This window comes from Lepisosteus oculatus, chromosome 27 (genome assembly GCF_040954835.1).
Source record: "Lepisosteus oculatus isolate fLepOcu1 chromosome 27, fLepOcu1.hap2, whole genome shotgun sequence".
In the NCBI taxonomy this organism is placed as follows: domain Eukaryota; kingdom Metazoa; phylum Chordata; class Actinopteri; order Semionotiformes; family Lepisosteidae; genus Lepisosteus; species Lepisosteus oculatus.
Window position 1 is genome coordinate 10,987,983 of NC_090722.1, and position 26,626 is coordinate 11,014,608.

General features: G+C 55.4%; 3 protein-coding genes across 8 annotated transcripts in view; 2 read left to right on the forward strand and 1 right to left on the reverse strand.

Moving 5' to 3' along the window:
* The window catches only part of kmt2bb (lysine (K)-specific methyltransferase 2Bb), a 43,936-nt gene extending 35,416 nt beyond the window's left edge, over positions 1–8,520 (forward strand). For 3 of the 4 annotated variants that reach the window (XM_069185265.1, XM_069185268.1, XM_069185266.1), the window contains 9 exons: positions 94–192; positions 636–760; positions 1,027–1,164; positions 1,266–1,340; positions 2,943–3,120; positions 3,642–3,749; positions 3,938–4,021; positions 4,845–4,974; positions 5,120–8,520. In XM_069185265.1, the coding sequence (XP_069041366.1) occupies positions 94–192; positions 636–760; positions 1,027–1,164; positions 1,266–1,340; positions 2,943–3,120; positions 3,642–3,749; positions 3,938–4,021; positions 4,845–4,974; positions 5,120–5,395 (1,213 nt within the window). In that variant the 3' untranslated portion in view covers positions 5,396–8,520. The remainder of the gene's footprint in view (positions 1–93; positions 193–635; positions 761–1,026; positions 1,165–1,265; positions 1,341–2,942; positions 3,121–3,641; positions 3,750–3,937; positions 4,022–4,844; positions 4,975–5,119) is intronic. The other variant, XM_069185267.1, reaches the window with a different exon arrangement.
* A 582-nt stretch (positions 8,521–9,102) lies between these two features.
* Positions 9,103–16,567, reverse strand: igflr1 (IGF-like family receptor 1). 3 transcript variants are annotated; one of them, XM_069185345.1, is made up of 8 exons: positions 16,321–16,567; positions 14,011–14,200; positions 13,689–13,839; positions 13,262–13,363; positions 12,213–12,255; positions 11,699–11,779; positions 10,874–11,083; positions 9,103–10,247 (listed from the first exon to the last, which is right to left on the reverse strand). In XM_069185345.1, exons 1-8 carry the CDS (start codon positions 16,478–16,480, stop codon positions 9,847–9,849), a joined length of 1,338 nt encoding a protein of 445 aa, XP_069041446.1. In that variant the 5' UTR covers positions 16,481–16,567; the 3' UTR covers positions 9,103–9,846. The 3 variants fall into 3 exon arrangements, with proteins under 3 accessions (XP_069041446.1, XP_069041444.1, XP_069041447.1); XM_069185343.1 differs by having other exon boundaries at positions 13,262–13,366; XM_069185346.1 differs by lacking the exon at positions 11,699–11,779 and having other exon boundaries at positions 13,262–13,366.
* Positions 16,568–16,624: 57 nt separating this feature from the next.
* kcnj20 (potassium inwardly rectifying channel subfamily J member 20) lies at positions 16,625–26,418 on the forward strand. The gene is given in 4 exon segments (XM_069185322.1): positions 16,625–19,875; positions 21,211–21,883; positions 21,886–22,443; positions 24,963–26,418. Coding segments are annotated over 4 exon segments (1,842 nt in total). The 5' UTR covers positions 16,625–19,617; the 3' UTR covers positions 25,316–26,418.
* The last annotated feature ends 208 nt before the right edge of the window (positions 26,419–26,626 follow it).

A 26,626-nucleotide genomic window follows, 5' to 3' on the forward strand; every position in this document is an offset into this window, starting at 1 on the left:
CAGGATCTGGGGGGAGGATGGGGATCGCTCCGGTAGGCGCTAGACTTTGAATCCCTGGAACTCAGAGCAGCGCATCGCCATCTTTATCTCCAGCAGGTCTGGGGGAGTCCGTATGAAAACTCCGACCGTGAAGGGGGTTCTGGATCTGGACAAGCCCAAGGAAGACCCGTACAGCGACTTGGAGAACAACAGGTGAGGTCTGAAGGAGCCTCTGCATGCTTGGTTTGGCTGCTGGCGAGTTAAATAAAGACGGGACTTTCCCGGGAGGGCCTTCTTGAGTGCCGCTCACCGGGCATGGTGACTCTGCGCATCCCACAAGGCCTCGCAGGACACAAGCCCAGGCTCTCCTCCTGGAGCAGGAGAACTCGGAGCCCCTCCGTGACGAGAGCTCAGGCACACAATGTCTTGGGATTTCGAGAAGAATCGACCTCTTCTTGTTCCTGGAACACAGCAGTCATGTCTCAGGGCTGGGTGGGATGTTCTACAAGAGAAATCCAGCCTGTTTTTTTACTGCACACCCAGCTGGATAGAGGATTCCTCCCTTATTAGCTAGTCAGCGTTGCAGCTGTAACCACTGGGTGTTACTACACTCGCCACCCAGCTCCAACAACCCCCCCCGCTTTCTCATGTTCCAGGCTGGCCTCCTGGGATCAGCTGACGTCCGCGGCCGGGCGGGTGGGCGCCGATCCTCGCCCCGATAGGTCCCTGGCCTGCAGCAGCGTGGGGCGCAGTGCGCTGACGGACTGGAACAGATACTCAGGTACCCCGCTAGCTGTGTTGTGAGTGGGCATAGGAGTAGACTTCTTAGTCAAGCAAGCAGATGACCTTATTTCAGCTTGTCAGGGCTGTGCGTCATAGTCAGTTCTGTCCATGGTGTTGTTAAAGATTATAATCCCTCTCTCCCTTATTCCTTATTCTTTACGTCCCTCTCCTTTCTTCCTCCTTCATGGTTTTCACTGCTCCCTCCCTCTGTCCTCCTCTGCTGCTGTCTCTCCCCTCCCCCCTCCTTCCTGTTGTCTCGCCCAGGCGTGGCGTCCAGCTCGGAGGACGAGCCCCCGCTGCCCGAGCCAGACGAGGAGACGCCCGTGAGCAGAGACCAGCCCCACCTGCTCTTTGAGATCCGCAGCGAGGACGGCTTCCACATCGAGGCCGACAGCATCGAGGGTAAGGCGCAGGCTCCCTGCTGTGTGCTCTGTGCTCTGGTGTGAGGCTGCTCCTCGCTGGGTACTGTGGTGGGTTGTGACCTCTCCCCCTGCTCTCCGCAGTGGCCTGGAAGGCAGTGATTGATGGAGTCCAGGAAGCCCGAGCCAGTGCCCGCCTGAAGCAGCTGTCCTTTGCAGGTGCGGACTCATGCCTTTTAAAGCTTATAATAAAAGTTAATGAGATAGTTAATTTGTGGTCCTTCTCCTTGTCTCTATTCCATCTGTCAGTGTGTGAGATGCAGGGAATTGGTCCTGCAGTGCTGTCAGTGAGAGCTGTGTCTCTCCTCCAGTGGACGGAGACTCTGCTGTGGTCCTGCAGTGCTGTCACTGAGAGCTGTGTCTCTCCTCCAGTGGATGGAGACTCTGCTGTGGTCCTGCAGTGCTGTCAGTGAGAGCTGTGTCTCTCCTCCAGTGGATGGAGACTCTGCTGTGGTCCTGCAGTGCTGTCAGTGAGAGCTGTGTCTCTCCTCCAGTGGATGGAGACTCTGCTGTGGTCCTGCAGTGCTGTCAGTGAGAGCTGTGTCTCTCCTCCAGTGGATGGAGACTCTGCTGTGGTCCTGCAGTGCTGTCAGTGAGAGCTGTGTCTCTCCTCCAGTGGATGGAGACTCTGCTGTGGTCCTGCAGTGCTGTCAGTGAGAGCTGTGTCTCTCCTCCAGTAGGAGAGACAGTTGACACAGACTGTGTGTCTCTCCTCACAGTGGGGCTTACCATGTCAATGTCAGGTGACTTTGATGTGTTTTTTGGATCAAGGGGCAAGTTCCCTCTCCTTTACTAATACAGTTTTTGGTCGGAATTGGCCTTTCTTGCAATCTGCTACAAGCTTTGTAAGCAACCCCCTCAGTCATTAACTAGACGGCTGGTTTTTGTGGTTTATTTTGTGCTCGGAGGGTGAAAGGTTGTACTGGTCTGGGAGATGTGCACAAGGTTGTTAAGCATGTAAAATCCTAGATCTGTCAGTTTTCCTTTTTTAATGCATGTTGGTTTCCAGTTATTGTTACACTGTTCTCCGCCTGTCAGTAGAAGCAAATTCTGCTGAGGGAAGGCGAGTCAGTTCTCTTTGTGCTGAATCAGCAAGTTTCTGTTACAAGTGCCATGAAACCGCCTGCCTTCCTTCCACTTTTCAGAGCACTTGGCAAGAGCATTTGAACTCTCTGCTCCCACCCTGCTCCTACCACAGGAGTAGAGTCCAGTCAGTGTGTCTGTATTAACCCCTCTCTCTCTCAGTGCAGTGTTAATGTACTGGAGTGTCCAGTCAGTGTGTCTGTATGAACCCCTCTCTCTCAGTGCAGTGTTAATGTACTGGAGTGTCCAGTCAGTGTGTCTGTATTAACCCCTCTCTCTAGATAATAGTAACAAAACAACAGTAAAAGTCCAGAGAGCAGCAGGACAGTGCTGAGGAGCTGAGTATCAGTGCTGCTTGACAGAAGCAGCAATATAAGAGCCTACTCGGGCGCAGTCATGGGCCTCTGCAGTCAGGTGTGCTCGGAAGACGTGGGTTTGCAGCATCTCCTGGAAGCTGGCGGGCGAGTCTGCGGTTCTGTGGCAGGCAGGTCTTTCCAGCAGCAGGGGGCAGTGTAGATCATTCAGAGCTGGGACTCGCGGCCCCTCAGCATTGAGATTGCCGGTCAGCCACAGGGGACCCCACGCGCACGGGGGTCTGGAGAGCCTCCGGTGTCGTCCGGCGCCAGGGTCTCGAACCCGGCCGCCGGCTCACCCCCTCGCTCTGCCCCTCTCCCGCAGGGATGAGCGGCGCGCGCGTGATGGGCATGCTCCACGACGCCGTGGTGTTCCTGGTGGAGCAACTCCTGGGCGCCCACCTCTGCTCCCGGCACAAGTTCCGCTTCCACAAGCAGGAGGACCAAGAGGAGGAGCTGCCTGTCAACCCCAGCGGCTGCGCCCGCGCCGAGGTCTACCTGCGGTGAGCACCGGGGCGGCTTCTGTCGTTACTGTAGCAACCCCTTTTATCCCACAGATTTTAAGGGCACCCATCCTATTCTAATCGCCGAGTCCAGTTCAAGGTCACGGGGGAGCTGGAGCAATGGGAACAAAGCAGGGTTCACCCTGGACAGGACACACACCAGGGCCGATAATCCCAGAAGCCAGTTAACCCACCAGCACGTCTCTGGACTGTGGGAGAAAACCAGAGCAAACTCCACACAGACAGCAGCCCAGGAACTGAGAGGCAGTTAATGCTAACCACTGCGCCAGTGTGCCACCATCTCTTTCAAGGATGGTACTCAGTTTGTGAACTAATGCTTTATAGAAGAGTCACAAAGTAAAGGCAGTCAGGACCACGCCACTCGCCTGGAGAAATCAAGGGAGGTCTTCCTGTGGCTGGGTTCCCTCCCACGTGCTTCCAGCAGAGACAGGCCACCCTGAGCGTGTCCCAGCTCAGGCAGCGGTACCGGACTCCCCTGACTCTGTCCCTCTCCCTTTCAGGAAATCCACCTTCGACATGTTCAACTTCCTGGCCTCCCAGCACCGGCAGCTGCCCGACTACGGGCCCTACGACGAGGAGGAGGACGAGGTGCCGCTCAAGTCCACCAGGTCAGGAACAGCAGTTTTAGCCGCAGCTTTAATTGAGCTGCCTGCCGGCCCACGCCGTCCTGGGGTCTGATCAGAGAGATCGGGGCCCCCGGCATCGGCACCCCTTTCCCACCAGGGGGAGCCGCAGGCAAGCGCGAGGGTCGTTCCTGTGCACTCAGGCCTCCTCTTCCTGCTCTGTCTCCCCCCAGGCGGGCTACCAGCCTGGAGCTGCCCATGGCCATGAGGTTCAGGCACCTGGAGAAGACCTCCAAGGAAGCAGTGGGGGTGTACAGGTAAGCCTTCCGGCTGGGGAGGTGTGTTTTGGGCACAGGAAGGGCCAGCTGTTACTGGGCAGGTGTGGAAAAACTGAAACGGGTTATTGTGTTTAAGGCCCTGTTAAGAAAACGGAGCGTTTTCGCTGTTGAGAAGACAAGGATGAGGCTGCGCTGACTGAATTAACCTTTACTGTTCCTCAGGCAATTTCTTCCACATCAGAAGCTCATAAATGTACGACAATAATACAACACCAAGACACAAAACAGCATTCGACAACATCACTCAACCAGAGCTCTTCCAGTTCCCTAAGGATAAAGAACGATTCACTATAAGTCTTATTTATAATTACAATAACTAAGGTCCCTACCTGCAGACAGTGTTTCGTTATGTAACGTTTGAATTGTTGCAGCCTGAAGCTGTAAAGGAAGAGAGTATATCCTGAAAAGATGATGTCGAGATGCATGAAGTCAGCGAGGCTTCGAAGTGAGTTTGAGTTTGTGATGCAAGAAAGCGCCCAAGAGGAGACAAAGTGTCTCCCCTGCACTCTGAAGCCAAGCAGTTCTGCAGGGAGCTTCATACCCTGAGTCCAGCTCTGGCCACCCTCTGCCGTCCCCATGAATGGGGGTTCAGGAGTGACCCTTGACTTCCACACGCAGCACGATGCCCGTTTCCACACTGAAATCGATCTAGATAAGAGTCCTGCGCTGACCGCTGATTTGACAGTGAGCTGAGTTAAGAGAAGGATAGCCAGGCGGCGGGATGAGGTTCATGAAGTCCTGGGCTGCTCAGCGACTGGGGGAGTCCGGCGAGGCGGTGACCCCTGTCCCGTGCGCTCCGCAGGTCGGCCATCCATGGGCGAGGGCTGTTCTGCAAGAGGAACATCGACGCCGGGGAGATGGTGATCGAGTACTCGGGGATCGTCGTGCGCTCCGTGCTGACGGACAAGAGGGAGAAGTACTACGACAGCAAGGTGAGGGGTCAGAGGTCAGGGGGTTCTGACAGAGGGTGGGGTGACCCTGGGGGAGATTCACTGACCAGCCTGGCTCCCTGGCGTGGACGGAGCAATGGAGGGGGTCACTCTGTCCTGCTGACCGGCCCGCATCTCTCTCCCTCAGGGCATCGGCTGCTACATGTTCCGCATCGACGACTTCGACGTGGTGGACGCCACCATGCACGGCAACGCGGCGCGCTTCATCAACCACTCCTGCGAGCCCAACTGCTACTCGCGCGTCATCAACGTGGAGGGCCAGAAGCACATCGTCATCTTCGCCCTGCGCAAGATCTACCGCGGCGAGGAGCTCACCTACGACTACAAGTTCCCCATCGAGGACGCCAGCAACAAGCTGCACTGCAACTGCGGGGCCCGGCGCTGCCGCCGCTTCCTCAACTAGAGGGGTCCCCTGGGACAGCCAGAGTGGGGGGACAGCGGGGGGGGGGGCGGCTCTCTGTACAGAAGGAGGTGGAATGTAGGGAGTGAGGACGAGGGCGCGAGAGGGAAGCTTCCCCGGAATCGGAGAAGAGAGAGGCCTGGGTCACCCCGGATCTCGCTCCGGCAGAGCAGGTCAGAGAGGAACGTGGCGCCTCCAATTCCCCACCCGGAAGAAGACGGCCCTGAGCAGACTTTCCCCAGACCCCCTGCTAGAAACCAGGAGTCAAACACTGTGATTTTTTTTAATGACTTTTTTTTTTAACTCGGATTATGTCGCGCAGATTGAAGGAGCCAGGCAGAGGCCCGAACAGCGCCACCCCTGTTCTCTGGACCGGGCCAAGGCCGGAGAAGGACGGAGGTGTTCCGTCCCGATCCGAGAGGGGCCCGGTCGGTGTGGCTGCAGCAGTTCAGTCCGACCTGGCTCGTAGCGGGGGGGGGCAGGAGGGGAAGATGAGTGCGATGGACAGAGGGAGGGAGGTGACAGCTGCTGCTGGCCGCCACCGTTCGCACAGGTTTCCTCTAGAGTACCGAGCGAGTCCTCGGGGGCCCCTGTACACTGTACACCAGGGCTGGAAATGGAGTCTGACTCCTACGCTAGTCTTTCTTGGAGCCAACACTAAGTACCGTGGTTTTACTGGCTGGGCAAACGAGCACTTTTCTCATTTAAACCATCAGTCAGTCCGTCTGGTTCTCACACAATGGTCAGGATTGTATTTTCAAGTTGGTTTCCGTTTCGCTCTCAGTGGGGCGGAGATGGGTCACCTGTCAGTGTGCTGTGAGCAGGGTCTGGCAGTCGATCTCGGGAAGCTTTGATGTAGTTTTATTCTAAAACGTGCACTCGGCACACCTCCGATGATTCAGGACAGGAAAACGACAGCTCCCTCTCCTGTCCCGAGTCTTAAACCTGCTGTACAGCCGTTAAGCTCAGGCTGTCTTTATCGCCTGCTGTAGTTCAGCGATCCAGTTCAGGTGCAGAATCGCAGACATCTCAGTTCGTCTCATCCTTCTGCCGGACAGAAGGCTGCGTTACAGTTGTGAGTCTTGCGCCAGTTGTGGCTGGGGAACTTCAGGGGAGCCCGTGTTCAGTTCTGGGATCGAAGTACAGTAGCCTCCTGCCCGGAGCGCCGGGATTGTTTCCTTAAGATCCGTTTCCAGCTGCTGGAATTTGACCGCAGACCCTTTCCTGTCGGAGGGGGGACAGGCTGGCTGGTTTTCTTCAACCTGTTCTCACAGTCCGCCCTCTCCTTGGGGTACTCGTGACCCTTGAACCCTCCCCTGTGTTCGTTTGCTTTGCGACCCGAGACTCGGATCCGTCTGTGCGCAGGAGCAAGCCCGTTCCCTCGTGTCCTTGCGCGGACAAGTTCGTCCCTGCGCCTGGCTCGCTCCGCGCACGATCGCGGGCCTGGTTTGTGAAACCACACCGCGCAGATGTTCTCGGAGGTGGTCTATTTATAACCCCAGGGGAGGCGCAGGCCATTTCCTCTGCACTGAACCTGGCCGCTCACCCTGGCGTAACCTTGGGAACGCCAGGCAGATACAACAGCCGGCCAGCCCCAACCCCCCCCCCGCCACCACCACCACCGTGCCCGTTCCTAAAAATAAAAACTCAAAAGTGTAGCAGGCCCAGGTGCCTCTCCTGTGAGATCTGCTAAATGCTCTGGGGAAGATAAGACATCGGAAAATTCTTGCAGTGTTGGAACCAAGTGTTTGCATGGTGCTATTTTTCCCCCCAATCTGAAACCAGAAAGGACCAGACTTGATGCTCTTAAGTTCCTCCACAGCTGGGCAGTGAGCTTCATCCCTCTGCGTAGCGATATTTCAAGACTCGCACCGTTAGTGAGAACCTGAAGGAAAGAACTGCATTCTTGGTTTCTTTGACTTTGGGGGACGAGAGAAGTTGTATTTTTTAGAGCAGCTAACTTTTTTTTTAATTGCGTGCACATAATGTACAATGTTGATATGTTCCTTGTTTTTATGTACTGTTAAAACTAAAACTTTAACTCTTGAGGTTTAGAAGTCTGTACTTGAAGGCTTGATTTACTTTTAGATTTACGTTTACAAGTTTCCTTTTACGTTTTTTGTTTTACTTGAACAGATATAGATCTGCGCAGAGTTGAAAAATCTAAAATTAGCAATATCTTGTGATTTAGCCTTTAGTGGTAGATCTCTGTTATGACTGAGCCACGATTTTAACGTTTTAGCAGACTAAAGTGAACCCCTGGCACGTTCGGGATTCGTTTTTCTGGGGTAGTGGTAGGTGTCCCTGGCAGGCGTCGCGTCTCGGATCTCTTTTCACGTTCAGTACAGTTTGTCTGCTCGTTCGCGGCACCCCTTCGTCACGAGAGGCAGGGTGAGAAAGAGCAGTCCGGGTCTGTAGCAGGAGAGCCCATCTTTCTCCAACGAGCAGTTTCCCTCGATCGTCCTTTCGGTGCTTTGAGGGTTTCCTTTCCTTTCGCTCGGCTCTCTCCGTCTCCGAGGTCTCTGAACAGCCCGGCTGTCGGTGTCCCGCTGCAGCCCTGACCCGGTCCGACAACCAGCACTTTTAAAACACAGCAAACCCCCCTGGCCTGGTTTTACCCCCCTCACCCCTCACTCTAGGCAAGGGAAATCGGGCAGCCTGTCTTTTCCGAAGCCGCCTCTTCATACAGCTGCCAGCGCAGTGCAGGCCCTTGCGACCAACACCCCCCCGAGCGGCCTCCTCCTCCCCCACCTCCTTCCCCGGAGTTCTCTCGGATCAGGGATTCTACCTCAGTAGCTGGAAGAATATGCTGGGCTGTGATCTCCTGTGGAATCTGGTCCACCTGTGCAATGAAGGAGACGAAGTTCCTAACCTTGACACGACCTGCACAACCCTGCCCCCGCTGTGACGCGCTGCATACGTGTGTAGGGGATACTTCAACAAGAGGAAAGAAAAAGTCATAAAACAAGAATTAAAAGTGGTAAACTGGCTTTGTTACCTTGTATAAATAAACCTTCAAGTTTGTACATTTGTATAAATATTTCTAAACCTGTTTAATTTTTCTATGCACTTTTTTATTTATGATGTTATTTGCTTAATAAAGATGTTAAGATGTTTGAACAAAAAAACAGTGTGCCAGTTCTTATTAAAGAGTAGAGACTTGGAACAAAACAGCAGATTCTGACTGCTGGGCCTTCAGAAATGTGCTCTGAGGCAGCTGTTCCCCAGTCACACACCTGCTTCTCATTGCAGCCTAGCTCTTCTGGTTATGGAGCAGCATGACGTGTATCCAGCTGGCCCTCTGGGGAAGGAGTGCTTTTGATGGGCGTTTCTGGTAGTGTCACCCCCTCCTGTTTTCGCCATTGAGTGATCTACTAGTAACAGCTAATAAGGAGAGGCTGAGTTCAGCTCGAGTGCTGAAGGTGTGGAAGAAGTTGAAGAAGCTGACTGAAGAAGTTGAGTCGAAACGAGCAGGCAGGTGAGTGAAGTCGTCGCCCTAGCGATCACCTGGGGCGAAACCCAGCCGGCGCCGTTCCTCCAGGGCCAGAGAGCCAGCGGCTGGAACAGCAAATGCGCAAATATGGGATTAAACTTGACTATACCAGCCAGTCTCTTCCCACAAGCTCATCCTGGTTTTAAATGGGCTTCTAACAGGTAATTAAGACCAGCCTTCACTGCATCACAAGAGAGAGAGACACACCAAAACAACAAAACTGAAAGCAGGTTTTAATTTTCAAAATGCAGGGGGATCACAAGGAGAGCTTGGCCTGTTGTGTAGACGTGACATACTTGAAATGTACATGAAATTTGAAAGGTTGAAATTGATTATATCTCGAGATATACAAGGAGAGTGAGAGAGCTGAGGTAGTATAAATCAGTCTAAATATTCCCGTGTAATGCTATTATCAGAAAGATTATAGTTTTTTTTTTTGCTTGTTAAGTGTTGTAACTATAACTATGAGACCCAGAGGCTAGTTTATACTTAACATATTTTCTTCATGGTCTTCTCGACAGTCTCTACTCAGAATTCTGTGTGAAATCTATAGTCAGATGCTCGTAGTTTCTGCAGCAGCAGAAGTTGGATTCTTACGTGTTAATGGGCTGTTTCCAATTAACAGCTGCCTGAAAACAAGTGATTTGACAGCTGGGACCTCCAGCCCTGGTCCTGGGGAGCCCCCAGAACAGGTTTGATAAGTGTCCCTTAAATTATCAGTCCCTGGAGAGCTGGACCAATTTAACTGTGATCAATTAAAAAAGCATTCAGTTAAGTCACTTAGAGATCAGCTGGAACAAAAACAAAAAGTTCTACTGTCCTCTAGGACCAGTGTTCAGGTCATTGCAATGTTAATTGCTTAATTGATCAGTTGCTTAAATGAATGTTGAATAGGTGGTTTAGGGTGACTTGTAAGACTGACTAATGGGGTTCCCGAGGACAAGGGCTGGAGCCCCCTGTCTTAGGGGAACAAGGAGCACAACTCCCTGTGCCCTGACCTAACCTCATCCTGAGGGGTCAAAGGTCGATGGTAGCTGGCCGTGTGGGAGGGGGGCAGAGGGAGCTTGGCCAGCGCGGCCACGGCGTCGTTGCGCCCGATGTCGGACAGCAGCCGGGCCAGGTGCCCCACGGTCCAGTCCGGCCACTTGGCGGCCACCCCCTCCAGCACGGCCTGCAGGGGGCTCTTGCTGTCGCGCATGGAGTAGGTGTAGGTTATCCAGGTGGCGGGGAAGGAGCAGCGGGCTGCCACATGGCGCGTCGACTTGGCCACGGTGCTCTCGGGGTCCAGCAGCATGATCAGCTCCTCCAGCACGTCCAGGTTGTCCAGGACCGCCTGCAAGGGTGCCTCCTGCAGCTCGGGAGCTGTGGGCGCAGGGCACAGAGAGAGAAGAGAGCATGGCCCAGCCTTCGGGCGGCAGAACTATCCCTGAACCCCAAATCCTGGCCACAGCCGCCCCCCCGTGAAGAGCAGGGGGAACCAGCAGCTGCCAGCCAGTTCAGATCCTGGAGGAACAAAAATGAGACACCTGCACGTCTCCTCCCCCTCGGCAGGCTGGGGCTAGGTCAGGAGCCGAAGACAGATCCTGGGGCAGAGCAACTGACAGGCTTTGCTCACGTATACAGAAGTTGTTAAAGTATTCACTGCCCCCCTGAAACTGTCTCATTTTTACAAGATGGCAATATGGAACTGACACTCTGCTGCAACGTGTGTGTGTGTGTGTGTTCTGTCTCAGCTGTCAAGCCTTGACACACATTCATTCCAACACACCGCCTCCTCTCTGCTCTCAGACTTTCCGTTTTGCAGTTTCCGTCTGATAGCCATCTCTTCTTTTACATTTTGATATGAGTGAAGCTGGTTTGATGCCAAGCAATTCAAAGTGTCTCTGTTCTTCACTGCAGGAATAATTAACACCGCATTTAAAACGGTAACTCCCCCCCCGCCCCCCCACCCCTACTCTAGGTGCCCCCCCAATGCCACCCCAACTCACGCATGATGTCACTGAGGTTTTTGTCTCCAGGAAGCAGAAGAAGGGAGTCTTCCAGGTCACCCCTAGAGCCCACCTTCCCTGGAGAAGCACAGATCCCATTGGCTAAGACCTGCGGGCTGCTGCTCACTGATTGGGTGAGGTAGTGTGTGCCAGGGTCAGCGGGCTCACAGTAACCAGGGCAGCGGCTGAATGTCATCGAATTCCTGTCTCCTAATGCAGAAGAGAAGAACAGAAAGAGCTGATGTGGATTACTGACTCTGTGAGTCCAGATTCACAGTGACCTTTAACCCCTGCCTGAAGACCCCCAGAGCCCCTGCAGGACTGGGACCTCAGGGACTGAACTGAGCCAGTTACTGTCCTCATGAGCCCAGATTCACAGTGACCTTTAACCCCTGACTGAAGACCCCCAGAGCCCCTGCAGGACTGGGGTCTCAGGGACTGAACTGAGCCAGTTACTGTCCTCATGAATCCAGATTCACAGTGACCTTTAACCCCTGACTGAAGACCCCCAGAGCCCCTGCAGGACTGGGGTCTCAGGGACTGAACTGAGCCAGTTACTGTCCTCATGAATCCAGATTCACAGTGACCTTTAACCCCTGCCTGAAGACCCCCAGAGCCCCTGCAGGACTGGGGTCTCAGGGGCTGAACTGAGCCAGTTACTGTCCTTATGAGCCCAGAGTAACCGCTGACTAGAACAGTCAGGATGAAGTACAGAATGTTAAATTAACTGTATTAGGGACTCAAATCTGAACCCCCTGAGGAAAGAGGGGTGTTGTGTACACCCCTGGGGGAGGGGGGGGGGGAGAGGCAACATGGGGGGCCCACCTGTGCACCTCTTCCACTGGCAACAGATCACGATAGTGCACACGAGGAAGACCACGGCCGCCACCACCGCCGGGATCATCACTGGTGGAGAGAGACGTCCGTTAAGACCCCGAGAGAAACCCACGCCGCCGCCCCCCCTCGCTCGTCCCCTCAGCCCGCAGCCCTCGGGGCCCGGCTGCCTGCGTCGGAGCCTCACGCTCGGTTTCCATCAGCTGAGTCGCCCGCCCCCAACACACCGGGAGAGCCCAGGAGGGGGTGTTTCCAGGGAAGAGCTCGGCAGCAACTGGCAGTCGCTTTTCAGTGGCTCAGCAAGACCTCGGACAAGAAGAGTAACGTCACTCCCCACGGGGCTTAAGATCACTCCTGCCAAAGTGTGCATCATGGCAAATAGTTTCATCGTGCCCTCGGGGACAGCTGGCCTTCGAGAGCCTCTGCTCCCAGCCTCTGAGAGGCGTTGGGAAGTGATCGAGTGCTGCCGCTGCCAGCCCAGGCACAGCGTCCGGGTCCGACTCACGTGAACCGTGGCGCTCCACCGCGGCCGGGGTCCTGGCAGGAGTCTACAGGCCGGGGAGAGAAAGAGGGGAGAAAGGCACCGTCAGGCAGGGGGAAGCAGGGAACAGCCGGGAAGGAAGAGTGGGAGTGAATCCCGACGTCACCTCCACCGGCACCCTGGGAAGGTTCCGCCACGCTCATGAAACGAGCGGGCTCAGTCCCCGGACAGAACGGGCTCACTGTGCCGGGTCGGGTTCTAAGGATCAGGGGTTTTTGTGTGTTTGTGATTGGCCTTGACACCATCGGAACTGAGTCCAGCTCAATTTTCATTTCAGCCCTTGTGGTTGTTCCCGCAGAAAGGTGCCTGACCTGTGGAACGCTCTGCCCAGGATCAGTCGACCTTTTAAGGCTCTGATCCTAACCTGCGATCAACGCTGTTCCTGCCAGATCATCTCCTACCTCCACTGGGCAGAGCATCGAGAAGCTCTGAACTGAAAGAAGAAGGTAATTATAACACGACTTCATGATTTTACCAGATGAAGCAGAAGATTTCGCAAACCTGTACAAGAGAGTATTTTACAATATTCCATTTCATCACCAAACAAGCTGACCCTGACTCTCGCACACATCAATGCTTCAGTCTGCGAGCCTGCAGCTGGATACAGCCCAGCTGTACAGTAAAGCCTCCTTCATGTATCCAGAGCAGAACATTACACTGGCAGAGCGACTGCTCCTGTCCTAAGGACATCTGGAGTACACAGAGGAAAAGGCAGTAGAATTCTTTCTTAGGGGGCTAAGAGCACATAATCTGTTTTCAAGTCCCAGCAATGATATAAACAATATGCATTTGCTTCTATGAGTTCTGAATCAGCAGTTATTTCCTTCCCAACAGGAATCATGGTGTCTGACGCACAGCCAATGGCAAGCGGCGACCCCTGACCTGTGCAATGACTTCTGGGAGAGCATTCGCCCACTGCTACCCAGGCTGGACCCAAACCGAATCGGCCTCCAGGGGGCAGCAGAACCGGACAAAGCGAGCAGGACTGGCGACAGCAGGCTTGCCGCTCTCACCTGGGTCACAGGTGCACGTCTCGTCGTCGGCCCTGCGGTTTCCGGGACGGTGCTGGGCACGGGGGTGGGGGTCTCTGTCAGTGGGGGGCTCGTCGTGGTGGTCTGCTGAGCACAGGGAGAGCGGTGACCCCTGGGGCTCTTCAGCAGCCTCAGGAGCTCGGGGGGGCGTTAGAGGTCAGCCCTGGAGCGACCCTGTCCTCGAAGTGACAGCGGCCTGCGGGCGGACTGGGCTCCCGCAGAGCTGGGCCTGACCTGTCCTGCTCCCCGAGGCGGCCAGAACGCTTGAAAGGGTGCCTTCGAAAGAGCCTGCCCTTGAAAAGACCTGTGGTGGCGTCCTGTCAATCCTGTGATTGTGGTGGTGGCAGTGGGATACAGGTGCTTGCCCTCCCCACCCCCCGGTTGTGCCCGGACAGTCCGTCTCTCTTACCCTTCCCTCCTCTGTGCGTTGGCATTGCTCTCCGTCCTTGGGCAGGCAGGAGAATAGAGGCTGTGGGCACTGGTCACTCCGAGACTCTGCCCGGGCGTCGCTGGGGCACAGGCAGCAGGCGGGCTGGCACCTCCCTCCGACCACCCACTCCCTGCGGATGGCAGCGCACTCCGGTCACGGCGAGGTCACCCTGCCCCACCGAGCCCTGACGCGGTCAGTTCGCAGACGCAGGGACTCGGGCCCGTGCCGCAGACACAGGAGAGCCATTTGGACTGACACCCCACCCCCACCGGGAGACGAGACGACGCGCCGGTACCCTCACCCCTCTCCGCAGCAGCACGCGTCCTGCGTGGAGCTGCAGCCTCGCAGCCCCTGCCTGGCCGGGCAGAGGGTGCAGCGCTGGCACCGGGCGCGACTCCCGTCGTTGAACGTCCCTGCCCCGCACTCCTGGTACGGACGGTCCAGCCGCCCGCCGTCGTCCTGGAGGCCACAGTTGGGCGAGAACTCGAACCCTGGGGGCGAGGCACGGGGTCTGAGACACTTGGCCACCGGACCTACTCCAGACCTGGGGTGCTGTCTGTGTGGAGTCTGCACGTTCACCCTTTGCGTGGGTCTCCTTCCACACATCCGTCCCACAGGTAAGTTCACTGTCTTCTGGGAAATTAGCCCTGACCCGACTGTGGGGGGGACGAACTAACCCCATCCCTGTGACAGAAAGGTCTGCTTAAGAGAATGAGAATTCATAAATAAAATGAATTGCGGTGAAGCTCTGCTTGTCTGACGTACAGTTTTCGGAGGTTCGGTCTGTCGCCGCTGAGTCACCAGTTTCTGCAGAAACGGAACAGTGCTCTTGCGACGAGCTCAGCGAGCGATCCTACTCATTCCGGGATGATTCAGGACGGAAACTTGCGCCTGCAAAGGTGGCCTCTCACAGTGCTTTCCGGCAAGTCCCGGTCCTGTCAGCCCTCGGAGGCACCAGGGGTCCCCGAACAGACGCCGGCTCGGCCCAGCGCCGACACGGACCCCCGTGTCAGTGGCGCATTCCCACGCGCGAGCGGGCTGCACAGGACTCGCGAGCGGCTCCACGGAGACTTGAGCTCGGCTCTAACGGAATAAAACCGACACGATCTGATAACGGGGAATTCTGAGTAAAATCAGAAACACCGGGCTTTCCCCGCAATAACGACGAAATGCACGTAAAACAAGTAACTCCACAGGTCTCAGATTCAGGAGTATCAACGGTGCACAACAGGGCAGCGCATTGCTTACGACTGGCGGTGATTGTGGCGAATTTTATGCACCAAATTAATTAGATATATTCAATAAATAGTTTGTATGTTTATGATAAAAAGGCACGGGATCAGCTGTCATTGATTGTGTTGATTGCAATCTTTAAAAAAATAACTGCAAAGGTCCTGTAAGCGTATACAGCACATTTAACATGACATGTATTAATACTAAATATAGTATTAGTACATTTCTCATATAGCAATGTGTTTTCGGGCCGAAAAAGGCTAAAAAAACCGTTATTCGCAATTTGATGCTGAAGGGGAGTCCCTATTGCCTAAAGAAAAGCGCTATATAAGTGTAATGTGTTATTGTTATTATTGGACTTCCGGCAATGACGAACACCCCTCTGGCGCATTCGGCCGTTAACCGAGAGTTTACTGTGTCTATAAGAGCATCGTCTCTCCAAGTGTCTGAGCCGTGTGGTGCGCTGCTCTGTCACGCGTGGGGGAGGGTGAATTGTAACAGCGGGACAGTCACGTCTCGCGCTGTGGAAAGGCCCCACGCCTGGCGAGCGAAGCGGGGTCTGAGGGGTGTCCGTCCGCCCGCTCCCTGTCCCGCCTCGGCCCGGAGCGCCTCCCTCTCTCCTCCGGAAACACAAGGAATCGCATCGGCAGCTGGACCCTCATCTCGACCACTAGCACTTGGAAATCACGAAGGTTTTTCCCCTTGAAGTAAACACGTCCGCAGGCTTCGCGCACGGAGCCCCTGAGCTCCTGTGTGATGTGTGACAGCTTTTTGAAAATTGCCCGTCCACCCCAAGAGGCACCCAAAACCTAAAAATAAAAAACTGATCTACACGCTGAGAGGCATTCAAAATCACTGTTAGAACTTCCAGCCCCGGTTGGTTTTAGTGCTTTTCGTTGTCTTCAAACCGCAGGATGTAAAAGCAACTTGGAACTTTGATTATTTCACACAGAAAAACCCGAAATATTTCGGCCAATACGGGAAATATCTTGAGAAACCTGTAAGACGGGGACAGACAGCACGTTCTTAACATAACGGTGTACTTTATCCAAATGAATTATGTTCTCCTTGAGGATTGACGAAGATAACACGACCCTCTAAGTCAAAGCATGGAGTACAAGTTGGGCTCATAACAATGTGATCAGAGCATTTTCTTCCCTAGGATTTCAGAAAAACACGTACAGTGCAATACTGTCGGAGTGTTATACAGCATCTCCCAGTTAAAGCCATTTCATTACCAGCAACTACTGCTGCATGCTGTATTGTTGTGCATTTGATCAACTTTGATTTGATTTGATTTGATTTAGCGGCGAGGAAACCGGACTCCGGTCAGCAGCTGGCAATGAAAGCGTCTCTCCCCGTCGCCCGTTCTCTGTACCTGCAGCGATGGGATATTCGTCTGCACACAAGCGGCAGCTCCCGGAGTCTCTATGCCAGAACATCAGGGCGTCCCGACACTTTCTGGAGTACAGTCTCTGCCCGCACCCGGCGCCCAGCAGCGCGGCGCCGAGCAGCAGGAGATCCGCCAGCCGCCTCATCTCTCCGGTCAGGCCGGCCGAGCTGACACTACTGACAGCGATGGGAGAGGCGCGACTTTTTTTCCTGGTTTAGGTGGGGGGGGCGGGGCGTATATATAAAGAGCAATTAAAGTTCCGCGCAGATCCAGCCCGCCGGGGGCTTGACTCTCTCGGACAGCCCAGGAAGCACCGACACATCTCCGGCGCGCCCGCCCAGCCCGCAGGGGTTCAGAAACACGTCAGATTCGCCGACAGCCAGGAACTCCGAACTGTCCACTGTCAACCCAGGCTTACAGCGAGTCCGCGTCCCGTACACCAGGGGGGTGAGACACCGAGCCAGCGCGTCCTGTGTCGTTGTTTTTAGAAGCACCACCTTTCGGATGCATCGTCTCCAGGGATATGAAAGAACTTGGGAGACACCCGTCACAGTCGCAAATATCAGTGCTTTGGAAAACTGAAATCTTGTCTGCAGTTGTGATATCCGGCAGACTGCGCTTTCTGCGCCAAAAACAACACGGCCATGTTCGCTGCCAAACCGAGCGCTGGCTTTACCGCGTCTGTTTACCTGCTGCAGATGGCCCTGGGATTCCCCGCGCGCCTGCCGGCTCCCAGTGACGTCGGCGAGACACGCCCCCCTCCTGCAGGCAGTTCCGGTGCCAGTGGGGGGCGCTGCGGGGCCGCCGAGGTGACTCGCAATCGAGTATCAGTAAAAAACCCAAACTCATCCATGCGACCCGCACAGGACCTGAACCTGTTTCCAGCTGCTGTAGCTGCCAGGCTCTTGTTCAGGAGCAGCAGGTTACAAACTGCGGAGCGATGAGCAACGCTATCGGACATGATAACATTGCTGCCTCGCAGGGCTGGGGCCCAGGGTGTGTGTGTGTCCTGTCCAGGGTGTGTGAGTGTGTGTGTGTCCTGTGATGGACTGGTGTCGTGTCCAGGGGGTGTGTGTGTGTCCTGTGATGACTGGTGTCCTGTCCAGGGTGTGTGAGTGTGTATCCTGTGATGGACTGGTGTCCTGTCCAGGGTGTGTGTCTGTGTGTGTCCTGTGATGGACTGGTGTCCTGGCCAGGGTGTGTGTGTCCTGTGATGGACTGGTGTCCTGGCCAGGGCGTGTGTGTCCTGTGATGGACTGGTGTCCTGTCCAGGGTGCGTGTGTCCTGTGATGGACTGGTGTCCTGCCCAGGGTGTGTGTGTCCTGTGATGGACTGGTGTCCTGCCCAGGGTGTGCCTTGCCTTGTGCCTGCTGCTTGCTGGGATAGACTCCAGCTCCCCCACGACCCTGAGCTGGAGGAAGAAGCAGCAAACGGCTGGAGGTCAGACACCTAACTGCACAGCTCACGGGTTCATCACCTGGGGAGCCCCTCTTTCACTGCTGGGGTACCCCTACAGTGCCGGTTCGGAGGGTCCCCCTCTCCTCCTGGCCGGGTGCACAGGTGTGTCGAGGTTGCGGCACGGCCGGTCCAGAGGGCCGAGCTGCAGGCAGGAGCGCCGGGGGGGCGGGGGTGTGATTAAGAAGCTGTCGTTAAGCCGGTTTAAGACGAGAGCAGTGTGACATTGAGAAGACACACGTGCCCTGGCCGGCTGAGCGCTCGGACCGGCTGTGGGGTGCCTGCTCTCTCCCTGCCGCCGGACACCCCGCCTCCTCCGCCAGCGGACCCCGCGACCCGGCTGGGAGGGCCCGCTCTCCGCAGGTAGGATGCCGCCGATCGGACTCTGGCTCGAGCCGCGCGGAGCAGCTCTCTGGGTAATCTCCAGGTCACGCCAGGGCACCTCCGCGCTGCTGCAGAGCTGCGGCTGAGGCACCGCGGCCGGCCACGCCCCTGGGCCGCCTGTTACAGACCCCTCGCACTTCGACCCCCTCTCCACCCCCAGCACCTCCCCTTACCCTCCCTGCACTGGGGGGCTTTACCGGGGTACAGTAGATACCAGAGGAGGCACGGGCACGATCGTCACACTGCCCACACTTTCTTCCACTCGAGATTCGACCAGCTGCGGGGGTCCTGGGGGGGTCCTGTTGTACGGTATAATATGGGGACGCTTTGATGCCGAGTGACCGATCTGCGAAGCTCTAACAGATGTGCTTCTCTCAGGGGAGCCATTACAGTCCTGTGTGAGGAAGTAAACAGCTGTGCCAATAAATTCAAACACAGCAAGACCACGAAGCTGGAGAGTCAAGCCGCGCAGATCTGCGCAGACGCAGTGAACCGCTGGACTGCGCCACTTCTTCGGTTCTGACGTTCCTGGGCCGTAGCGCAAGTCCAAGGATGAGCTCTCTGGAGCTGTCTGTAACCCGGCTGCTCTCCCCTCCTTCACGCAGCAAAGCAGAGATCCGCCCAGCCAGGACACAGCTCTGCAGGTGCTGACAGCCTGGAGCTCTTCTCAGCCAGAGACTCCTGTGGCATTCCTGCATCCTGGCCGGAGCAGAGATAGCAGATGGGCTTTCTGAGGCTGCATTTGCAGGATTAAGCCCGGAAGGGGGGGCAGGGGAGGGAGAGCAGCTGAGCCAGCAGCCAGGGGTCTTACTGTGCTCTCTGGCCAGCAGTGAGCTCCTAAATAACACTCAGGTCAACCACTGGAAGGGTTCAAAACCTCCGAGCCTGTGCTCCTGAGACAGAGGTTGTTATCTGCTCAAGGAGCCGAAGGAGGGCGTTCTGATGCCCTTTTAGAAGGGAGTTAACCTCAAGGCTCCTGACAACACGGAACATATGAGTCAAGCCTCCCTCCTCAAAAGGACAGGCTGTTTGTCACCACAGACCTGAGGCTGAGCTCTGCTGCCCTGTTGCCCTGCTGCCCTTGTCTCCTGCTGCCCTGCTCTTGTTCTGCCCTGCTGCCCTGTCGCCCTGTTCTCCTGCTGCCCTGCTGCCTTGCCCCAGCATGCACAACGCCTCCCCTTGCCTGGTCAGACCACAGGACCACAGTCTACGTCAGACTGAACCTATTGGTTGTGTTTTTTTTTTCCAAAAGGCGGATGTTGAAATGTCATCGCTGTTCCTGCGCTAGTGTGTGAGGAGACGGGGGCACGTGGTTTGGCTAAAAGCGTGGCTTCAGTCAAATAGACGGGACAAAAACGGGGTTCAGAGTCTGTGCAGCTCTCAGAGCTCCAGTATCTGGGGGAAGTGGCTCCCTGCTCCCGCCTCTCTTCCTGCCAGGTCCGAATGACCCGGAAGGACTTCGCCAGCGGAGTGCACACCCCACCCCTCGTCCGAAGCTCTACGGCCACCGCCATGCTCGCCGCGGGGAAAGGGGGGCCAGGGCCCGACGGCCAGGGGCTCACTGGCGCCCCTGGGGCCCCTCCGGCAGTGACCTCCAGGGGGCGCCGAGCCTCTGTCAGCGCCGCCCAGAAACTGAAGTCCACCATGGTGGTCCAGTCACGGGGGCCGGGGGACACCGAGAGACACCCCAGCGCCTTCCACGTGAGTGGTTCTCCCTGGGGATTGGGGGGTTCCCTGAGGCAGTCGGGTGGGGAGAGGGGTCCCTGGGGAGGTCTGTCCTGAGCCGGCTCGCAGGGAGACGCTGCGGGACAGTGGCAGGCTGGGAAACGACTCTCGCCCCTCGGCAGTCGCTGGGCTACCCCAGCTGTGCTCACGAGCGACGTCCAGATTGAGTCACATCGTTACAAAAAGCTCCTGTTCTAAGAAAAAAACGATAAATTGTGCCATCTGTTTTGCGAAGGTCAGTCATTTCAAATCCTGATGCACCAATTCACTCCCCACAGCTTGAGTCATCTTAGTCATCGTAGTCTCTCAGACTTTGTCTCTTTCTACTGTCCTGCAACATCAGGACTTTGGTATCGTGAAAAGGTCTGTTAATGTTTAGTCTCTTCTGCGCGTAAACTTCAGGGAATGGGCTGAAGGAATGCAGTTTAACATGATCACTTGGAAACTTGCTGTATTCAAATAGCAATTCAAGGAAGGAGCTTGTACAAATGTGGTATATACAGAAAGTACAGGAACACTAATGTACACAGCAGGCTGTTGTTCTGGGGTCTCCAGAAGCTGATGATGAATGGATTTCTTCTGCAAAGCAGGGAAATTCCACAGTATTGTGGGGTCAGCATGGAAACATGACACACTCCTGCAAATCCACCATTCTTTTGTTGATGACTGGGACGTCTGAGAATTCTGCAGCATCTTTTTCCACTGTCTTCTGAGCCACATGTGTCCTGCTAACAGCTCTCCAGAGCACACCTCTCACTCCCGGACACTCGACAGTCTCTCTCACTCCCAGACACTCGACACTCTCACTCTCTGACACTCCTGGACACTCGACACTCTCACTTCCATCAAATCATTTTTTGGGTTGTCTCCAAATCTATAGTTTTATTCCTGCCAATTTCCCTGGCTTTAAAGTCCTAGAGGAGTTTCTTTTAGGCAATACAAACAAAGCCCATTCCCTTTCTCAGTTCTGTGCAGTATTACAATCCGGACTGGAATTAAGTAATCAGTTCTGTTAACGTTGTGTTGATCTGCAACAGGCTGACGGAAATGCAACTGCAATTTTTTTCATGATTACATTTCAGACGTTAACATTGAGTGTGTCTGTGAACTTGTCTTTATATGCCCTTAATACAAAACAGGCACTGAGTCGGATATTCATTGTCTTTGGTCTTGCCCAGAGGTTCAGATTCGTGCCTCGGGGCTGGAGGTATGCTCCTCTAGAGACTTGGGTTCATGGGCAGAGCCGAAGCACTGATGCCGCTGTGGGGTGGAGCAGGCAGCCAGGTATGACAGAGGCTTCCTCTCTTGCAGACGGAGACGGTGCTGGTGGCCGACAGCCTGGCGGAGGGGGGGGGGCAGGTCAGCAGCGGGCTGCCCCTCCCTGACATCATGCCCAGCGAGCACAGCCGCCCGCCCCCGCTGCCGCCCCCCTCGCACCCCCCCATGCGGCGGCACAAGAGCACCACGGACATCCCCTACAGCCCCCAGCGGGGCCCCCTGCTCCGCGGCCAGCGCCCCAGCCTCTGCTCCGCGGGGGACCTGCCCGGGTACCGCCGCTGCTCCCTGCGAGAGGCGGCCGGCGCCCACGCCCGCTGGTACCCCCGCCACGCCCTGAGCGTGCCCAACATGGACACCAGCCCCGCGCGGGCCTCCCGGACGCCCACCCGCAGCGTGCTGTCCGCCCCGGTCCTGGAGATGGAGAAGTCGCCCAAGCTGCGCAGCAGGCTGCTGGAGGACGAGGAGGGCCAGGCGCCGCCGTGCCCGCCGGCCGCCCGCGAGCTGCGCCGCTACGTCACCAAGGACGGCAAGTGCCGGGTCAACCTACGCCACATCGCCGAGCCCGGGCGCTTCCTGTCGGACATCTTCACCTCCTTCGTGGACCTCAAGTACCGCTGGTTCCTCTTCGTCTTCATGATGTGCTACGTGGTCACCTGGGTCGGCTTCGCCACCCTCTACTTCCTGGACGCCCTCCTGCGGGGCCTCCTGCGCCCTGCTACCAGAACGTGGACGGCTTCCTGTCCGCGCTGCTCTTCTCCGTGGAGACCCAGCGCACGATCGGCTACGGCTCCCGCATGGTGATGTCCTCCTGCCAGGAGGGCGTGCTGCTGGTGATGGCGCAGTCCATCGTGGGCTCCATGATCGACGCGCTCATGGTGGGCTGCATGTTCGTCAAGATCTCGAGGCCCAAGAAGCGCGCCCAGACGCTGCTGTTCAGCCGCACCTGCGTCATCGCCAACCGCGACGACCAGCTGTGCCTCATGTTCCGCCTGGGCGACCTGCGCGAGAGCCACATGGTGGACGCCAAGGTGCGCGCCAAGCTCATCCAGTCGCGCCAGACCAGCGAGGGCGAGTTCCTGCCCCTGGAGCAGACCGAGATCGACCTGGGCTACGAGACGGGCTCCGACCGCCTCTTCCTGGTGGAGCCGCAGGTCATCCAGCACACCATCGACCCGAACAGCCCCTTCTGGGAGCTGGGGCCGGACCAGCTGCGCCGGCAGCAGTTCGAGATCATCGTCATCCTGGAGGGCATCGTGGAGGCCACCGGTGAGCGGGGCGCGGCGCGGCGCGGCGGGGGGTTCCGCGGGGGTGCTGGCCAAGGGCCCTGGGGCCTGCGGGCTCGAGCCTGGCTCTGTGCTCCCGCTCCACCGGGCCTGGGGCGGGGACGAGGCAGGCAGGCGATTCGTGCTCGTTTCCCTGACCAAGTCCGTCGGTGTCTGCAGGCCGGCTCTTGCTCTCCGGTCTCGCCTCGAGGAGTCGAAAAACCATTGGCTGTTTGGAGGGCGTGTCAGAGGAGGCGGGGCATGTAGGGGGAGGGGGGGCAGGGGCGTTTTCAAATCTGTCCAATCATCACATCCTCTCCCAGGACGTCAGTCCCGGTCTTTCAACAAAGAAAAACCCAACACCAAAGATTTGGAATGATGCGATTACATTTTTTAGAATATAATAGAATATTATTAAATCAAGTTTATTTTAATCTAAGAGAAGCACTTGGGGAAAAAAAAAACATCCCAACCTAAATTGTAAATGAAAGCGCTTTTAAAGGTTTGTGCACAGATTGGAAAGCGGTTCACAGGGGTGACAGCAGCACAGTCCACGGTGTGTGTGGACAAATTCAAAACATTAAGCTCTATAAAATCACAGACACAGTTCGCATACACACTCAGGAACACAAATATCAGTCCTACCGCCTTCTGGATTATTTACATGCAGCATAACAAAATACAATCGTGTTGTAAAACAAAAAAATAGCTCTGGTTGTTCGTCACAGACCCTTCGCAGATACATGTGAACTGGTGGCTTCACTCTGGGTGGCAGTGAAATTAATGAAAGCACTGTGTAGGAAGTCTCTGAAACACCTCAGGTTTTCCGTCTGAGTCTCAGGTGTCAGTTACTCACAGACCAGGTGAGGAAAGATTTGATTGTCCGAAAGGTCAGGACCTTGGTGTTGCTGCCCACACGCTGTTTCTTCATTCTGTAGACAGGCTGTGGAAATGGCCTCATGCCACAGAGTGGACAGGTGTGAGCTCCGGGACCTCTTGCTTTATAAATAGCCGATACAATCAGGTTGTGAATTGAGTCAGGTCACTGTGATGGAAATTGCAAAAAATGAACAGCTCAAAGGCTTAGTCTGCAAACTGCCTCTGCTCCTGTCTCACCTGCAGCACGTCTATACCCCCCACACACACGTCTATACCCCCCACACACACGTCTGTAACCCCCACACACACGTCTGAACCTCTCCCCCCCAGACACAACTTTACCCCACACACAGGTATGGAATATACATGTCTGTACCTCACACAGATATCGGACCCACATCAGTGAGACCAGGACTTCATTCTGTTCAGTTTATTCTTTCATCAGCCGACTGCATCCTCTTTCTTATTTTCATTTCTCTTCACACAAATTATACATATAATACAAGTAAACAGTAAAAATACAACAAAACGATAAATGTAAAAAATGAACTCGAAAACGAAGTCTCCAGGAGAACCTTGCGCTAAGCGAGCTCTACACGGACACAGGCAGCGGACTGTCCAGACAAGCGCGATGCGAGTGTAAGGAATTGGGAATTAATAATCAATTCGAACGTTTTGCCAAACAGCGACTCCGTGTGGCCTCACTGGCTCACTGCTCTCACGGCGACAGAGCAGCAGGGAACACGCGTGTCGTCAGTCCAGCAGACTGCGATCCTAACCCGACACCGTTAAAGCGTTTCATCCCAAACAGGCTTTTAAAAATCGCAAAAAGACTTAAGAAGCTGTTGGTAAAACTTGACTTCGACTTATTTACCTTGCATTATTATGAGCAGAAAGCGTAGGTCTACTCCTCGCCTCGCCGGCAACACCGCCGCTCTCTGAGTTTCTTAGAGATTCGGGCCGATTCGCCGGAAGTGCGTCCTTTGACCACGTGACTCCCCCCCCCAGCATTGAAACGATCGTCCTCCGGACAGGACCAGTGTCCATTTGACCCATCTGGCCCCACAGACACACTCACACTCACATCAGGAGGAGCGTACAGACTCCACACAGACAGAGCTCCCGGGATCGACCGGGGGCCCCAGCGCCGCTGACCTCAAGTTAAACTCATCCCTTTAAAAAGTGATCCTGTTAATTCCACTGAATGTCGCTCCTGCTGTGCATGGGATTTATACTCTTTACCTGGGCGGCTGTGCTGTGCTGGAGTGTCTCCTGTGCTTTCAGCTCCTGGTGCCCGGAGTTCCTGGCTTGTTAACAGCCCGTCGTGGAAACGCTGGTTCCACAGGTTCCACAGGTTCCACAGGCCCGGTGCCGGAGGCACCTGGGGTTTAGGTACAGTGCAAAAGCAGGTATTCTATTCTTCTTTCCCTCACTGACTCTTTCACCTTGTTTTTCTCCTTTTTACCCTCCTTTTGCTGTCTCTGCCCCTTTGTCTCCCACCATTAACCTTCTCTCCCCCTCTCCCTCTCCTCGTGTCTCCTCTCCCCATGCCTCCTACCCCTCTCCTCCCGTGTGCCTCTTCTCCCTCTCCCCGTGTCTCCTCCCCCTCTCCTTGTGTCTCCTCTCCCTCCCCGGCTGTCTCAGGGATGATGTGCCAGGCGAAGACCTCGTACATCGAGACGGAGATCGAGTGGGGCGCCCGCTTCGAGCCCTGCATGACCCTGGAGAAGGGGGCCTTCCGGGTCGACTACCGCCACTTCCACGAGACCTACCAGGTGCCGCTGCCGCGCTGCAGCGCCTGCCAGAGCGCCCAGCTGCAGGGGCAGCTGGACTGGGGGCTGCAGGCGGAGGAGGAGGGGGAGGAGGGGGACAGAGACGACCAGGCGGATGGGGGGGGCCTGGGGCGAAGGCTCTTCTGGGAAGCCCCCGGATTCGGCATCGATCAGATCCAGGAGGAGCGAGCCTCAGAGGTCAACGAGTGCGAGTTCAGCGTGTGACAGTCCGCGTGTGGAGGGAAATAACAGAGCTGCTGGTCTTGGGACATGCCTGTCCGTCTGTGAGCAGCTCAGAGGGAGGCACATGTACCAGTTCAGAGATGTTCTGCTTTCTTTTTATGTCTGCATTAGTGCTGGGGACATTGAGTTAGGTGTCGGCACTGGTTAAAATCTAGGGTCTCTTACACCGGGAGGACAGCTTGGCCAGTGGTTCAGGTCCAGTCCTGTTGTACCAGGAGGACAGCTGGTCCAGTGGTTCAGGTCCAGTCCTGTTATACCAGGAGGACAGCTGGTCCAGTGGTTAGTCCAGTTGTTAGACCAGGGGGACAGCTGGTCCAGTGGTTAAGGTCCAGTCCTGTTATACCAGGAGGACAGCTGGTCCAGTGGTTAGTCCAGTTGTTAGACCAGGGGGACAGCTGGTCCAGTGGTTCAGGTCCAGTCTTGTTAGACCAGGAGGACAGCTGGTCCAGTTGTTAAAGTACTTATCCTCAGTTTTGTAACTCAGATAGTAGTTACATCAGTAGGGTCCTAGTTCAGGGTCCAATGCTCTGTCCACTGCACCCCTGCAGGAGTCACTGAACCCCGTGTTCCATCCCACAGATGAGATTGTCAAGCTAAGGTCCTGCAGTCAGAGACCCTGGAGCCAAGCTGTTGATGAAATAGTTCAGTCTAAGTACTGTACCTTCAAGCTCATACAATGTTATTAGCAATGAGATTTGTTTTGCTTGTTGAGCAGGCTTTGCCAAACCTGTAGATTTAAGCAGTTTCTTTAGGAATGCTGGATGTATCTTTTTTCACTCCGAATTGGAAAACAGTCAGTATATATATTTTTTTTAAAGAAACATCTCCGCAGACTCATCTGTTCATGAACTCTTGTCTAAGGCTTTATACTAGAGTTGCAATACAACAGTGATGAGTTTGTAGAAGTAATGTATCCCTGACTTGAGCAGAGCAACTAAATAGCTGGTTTCATTAAGAGCAAATGTAATCTGTAAAACAAGGCGGTAAGATATAAATGTGTACATACTGTCCGAGAGGACTAAGTGAAAACAAAAAATCAGAGGCAAACTGAAATAAACTTTTTATTTTTCAAGTACAAAAATCCACAGTCCTTACATCAGTCTTTGATCAAAACGTACAAATGATACTAACACACCAGAACCCGTGTTCCACACAGCAGCAGTCCAGATGTGACCAGCTGTTTTCTGGCCTGCAGTAGGACGAGGCGTGTCCAGACAGCCAGTGGATGACCACGCAGCCCTGTCAAGCCAAGGCCGGCTGAGGCAGGACAGGAGCAGTCATCCTAATCACCTC

Coding starts and splice junctions, on each gene's coding strand:
- igflr1 (XM_069185343.1), bottom strand. CDS start 16,480: ATGAGGCGGCTGGCGGATCTCCTGCTGCTCGGCGCCGCGCTGCTGGGC. Junction 11,780..12,212: donor GGTGGAGCGCCACGGTTCAC/GTGAGTCGGACC, acceptor TCTCTCCACCAG/TGATGATCCCGGCGGTGGTG. Junction 10,248..10,873: donor AAACCTCAGTGACATCATGC/GTGAGTTGGGGT, acceptor CTGCGCCCACAG/CTCCCGAGCTGCAGGAGGCA.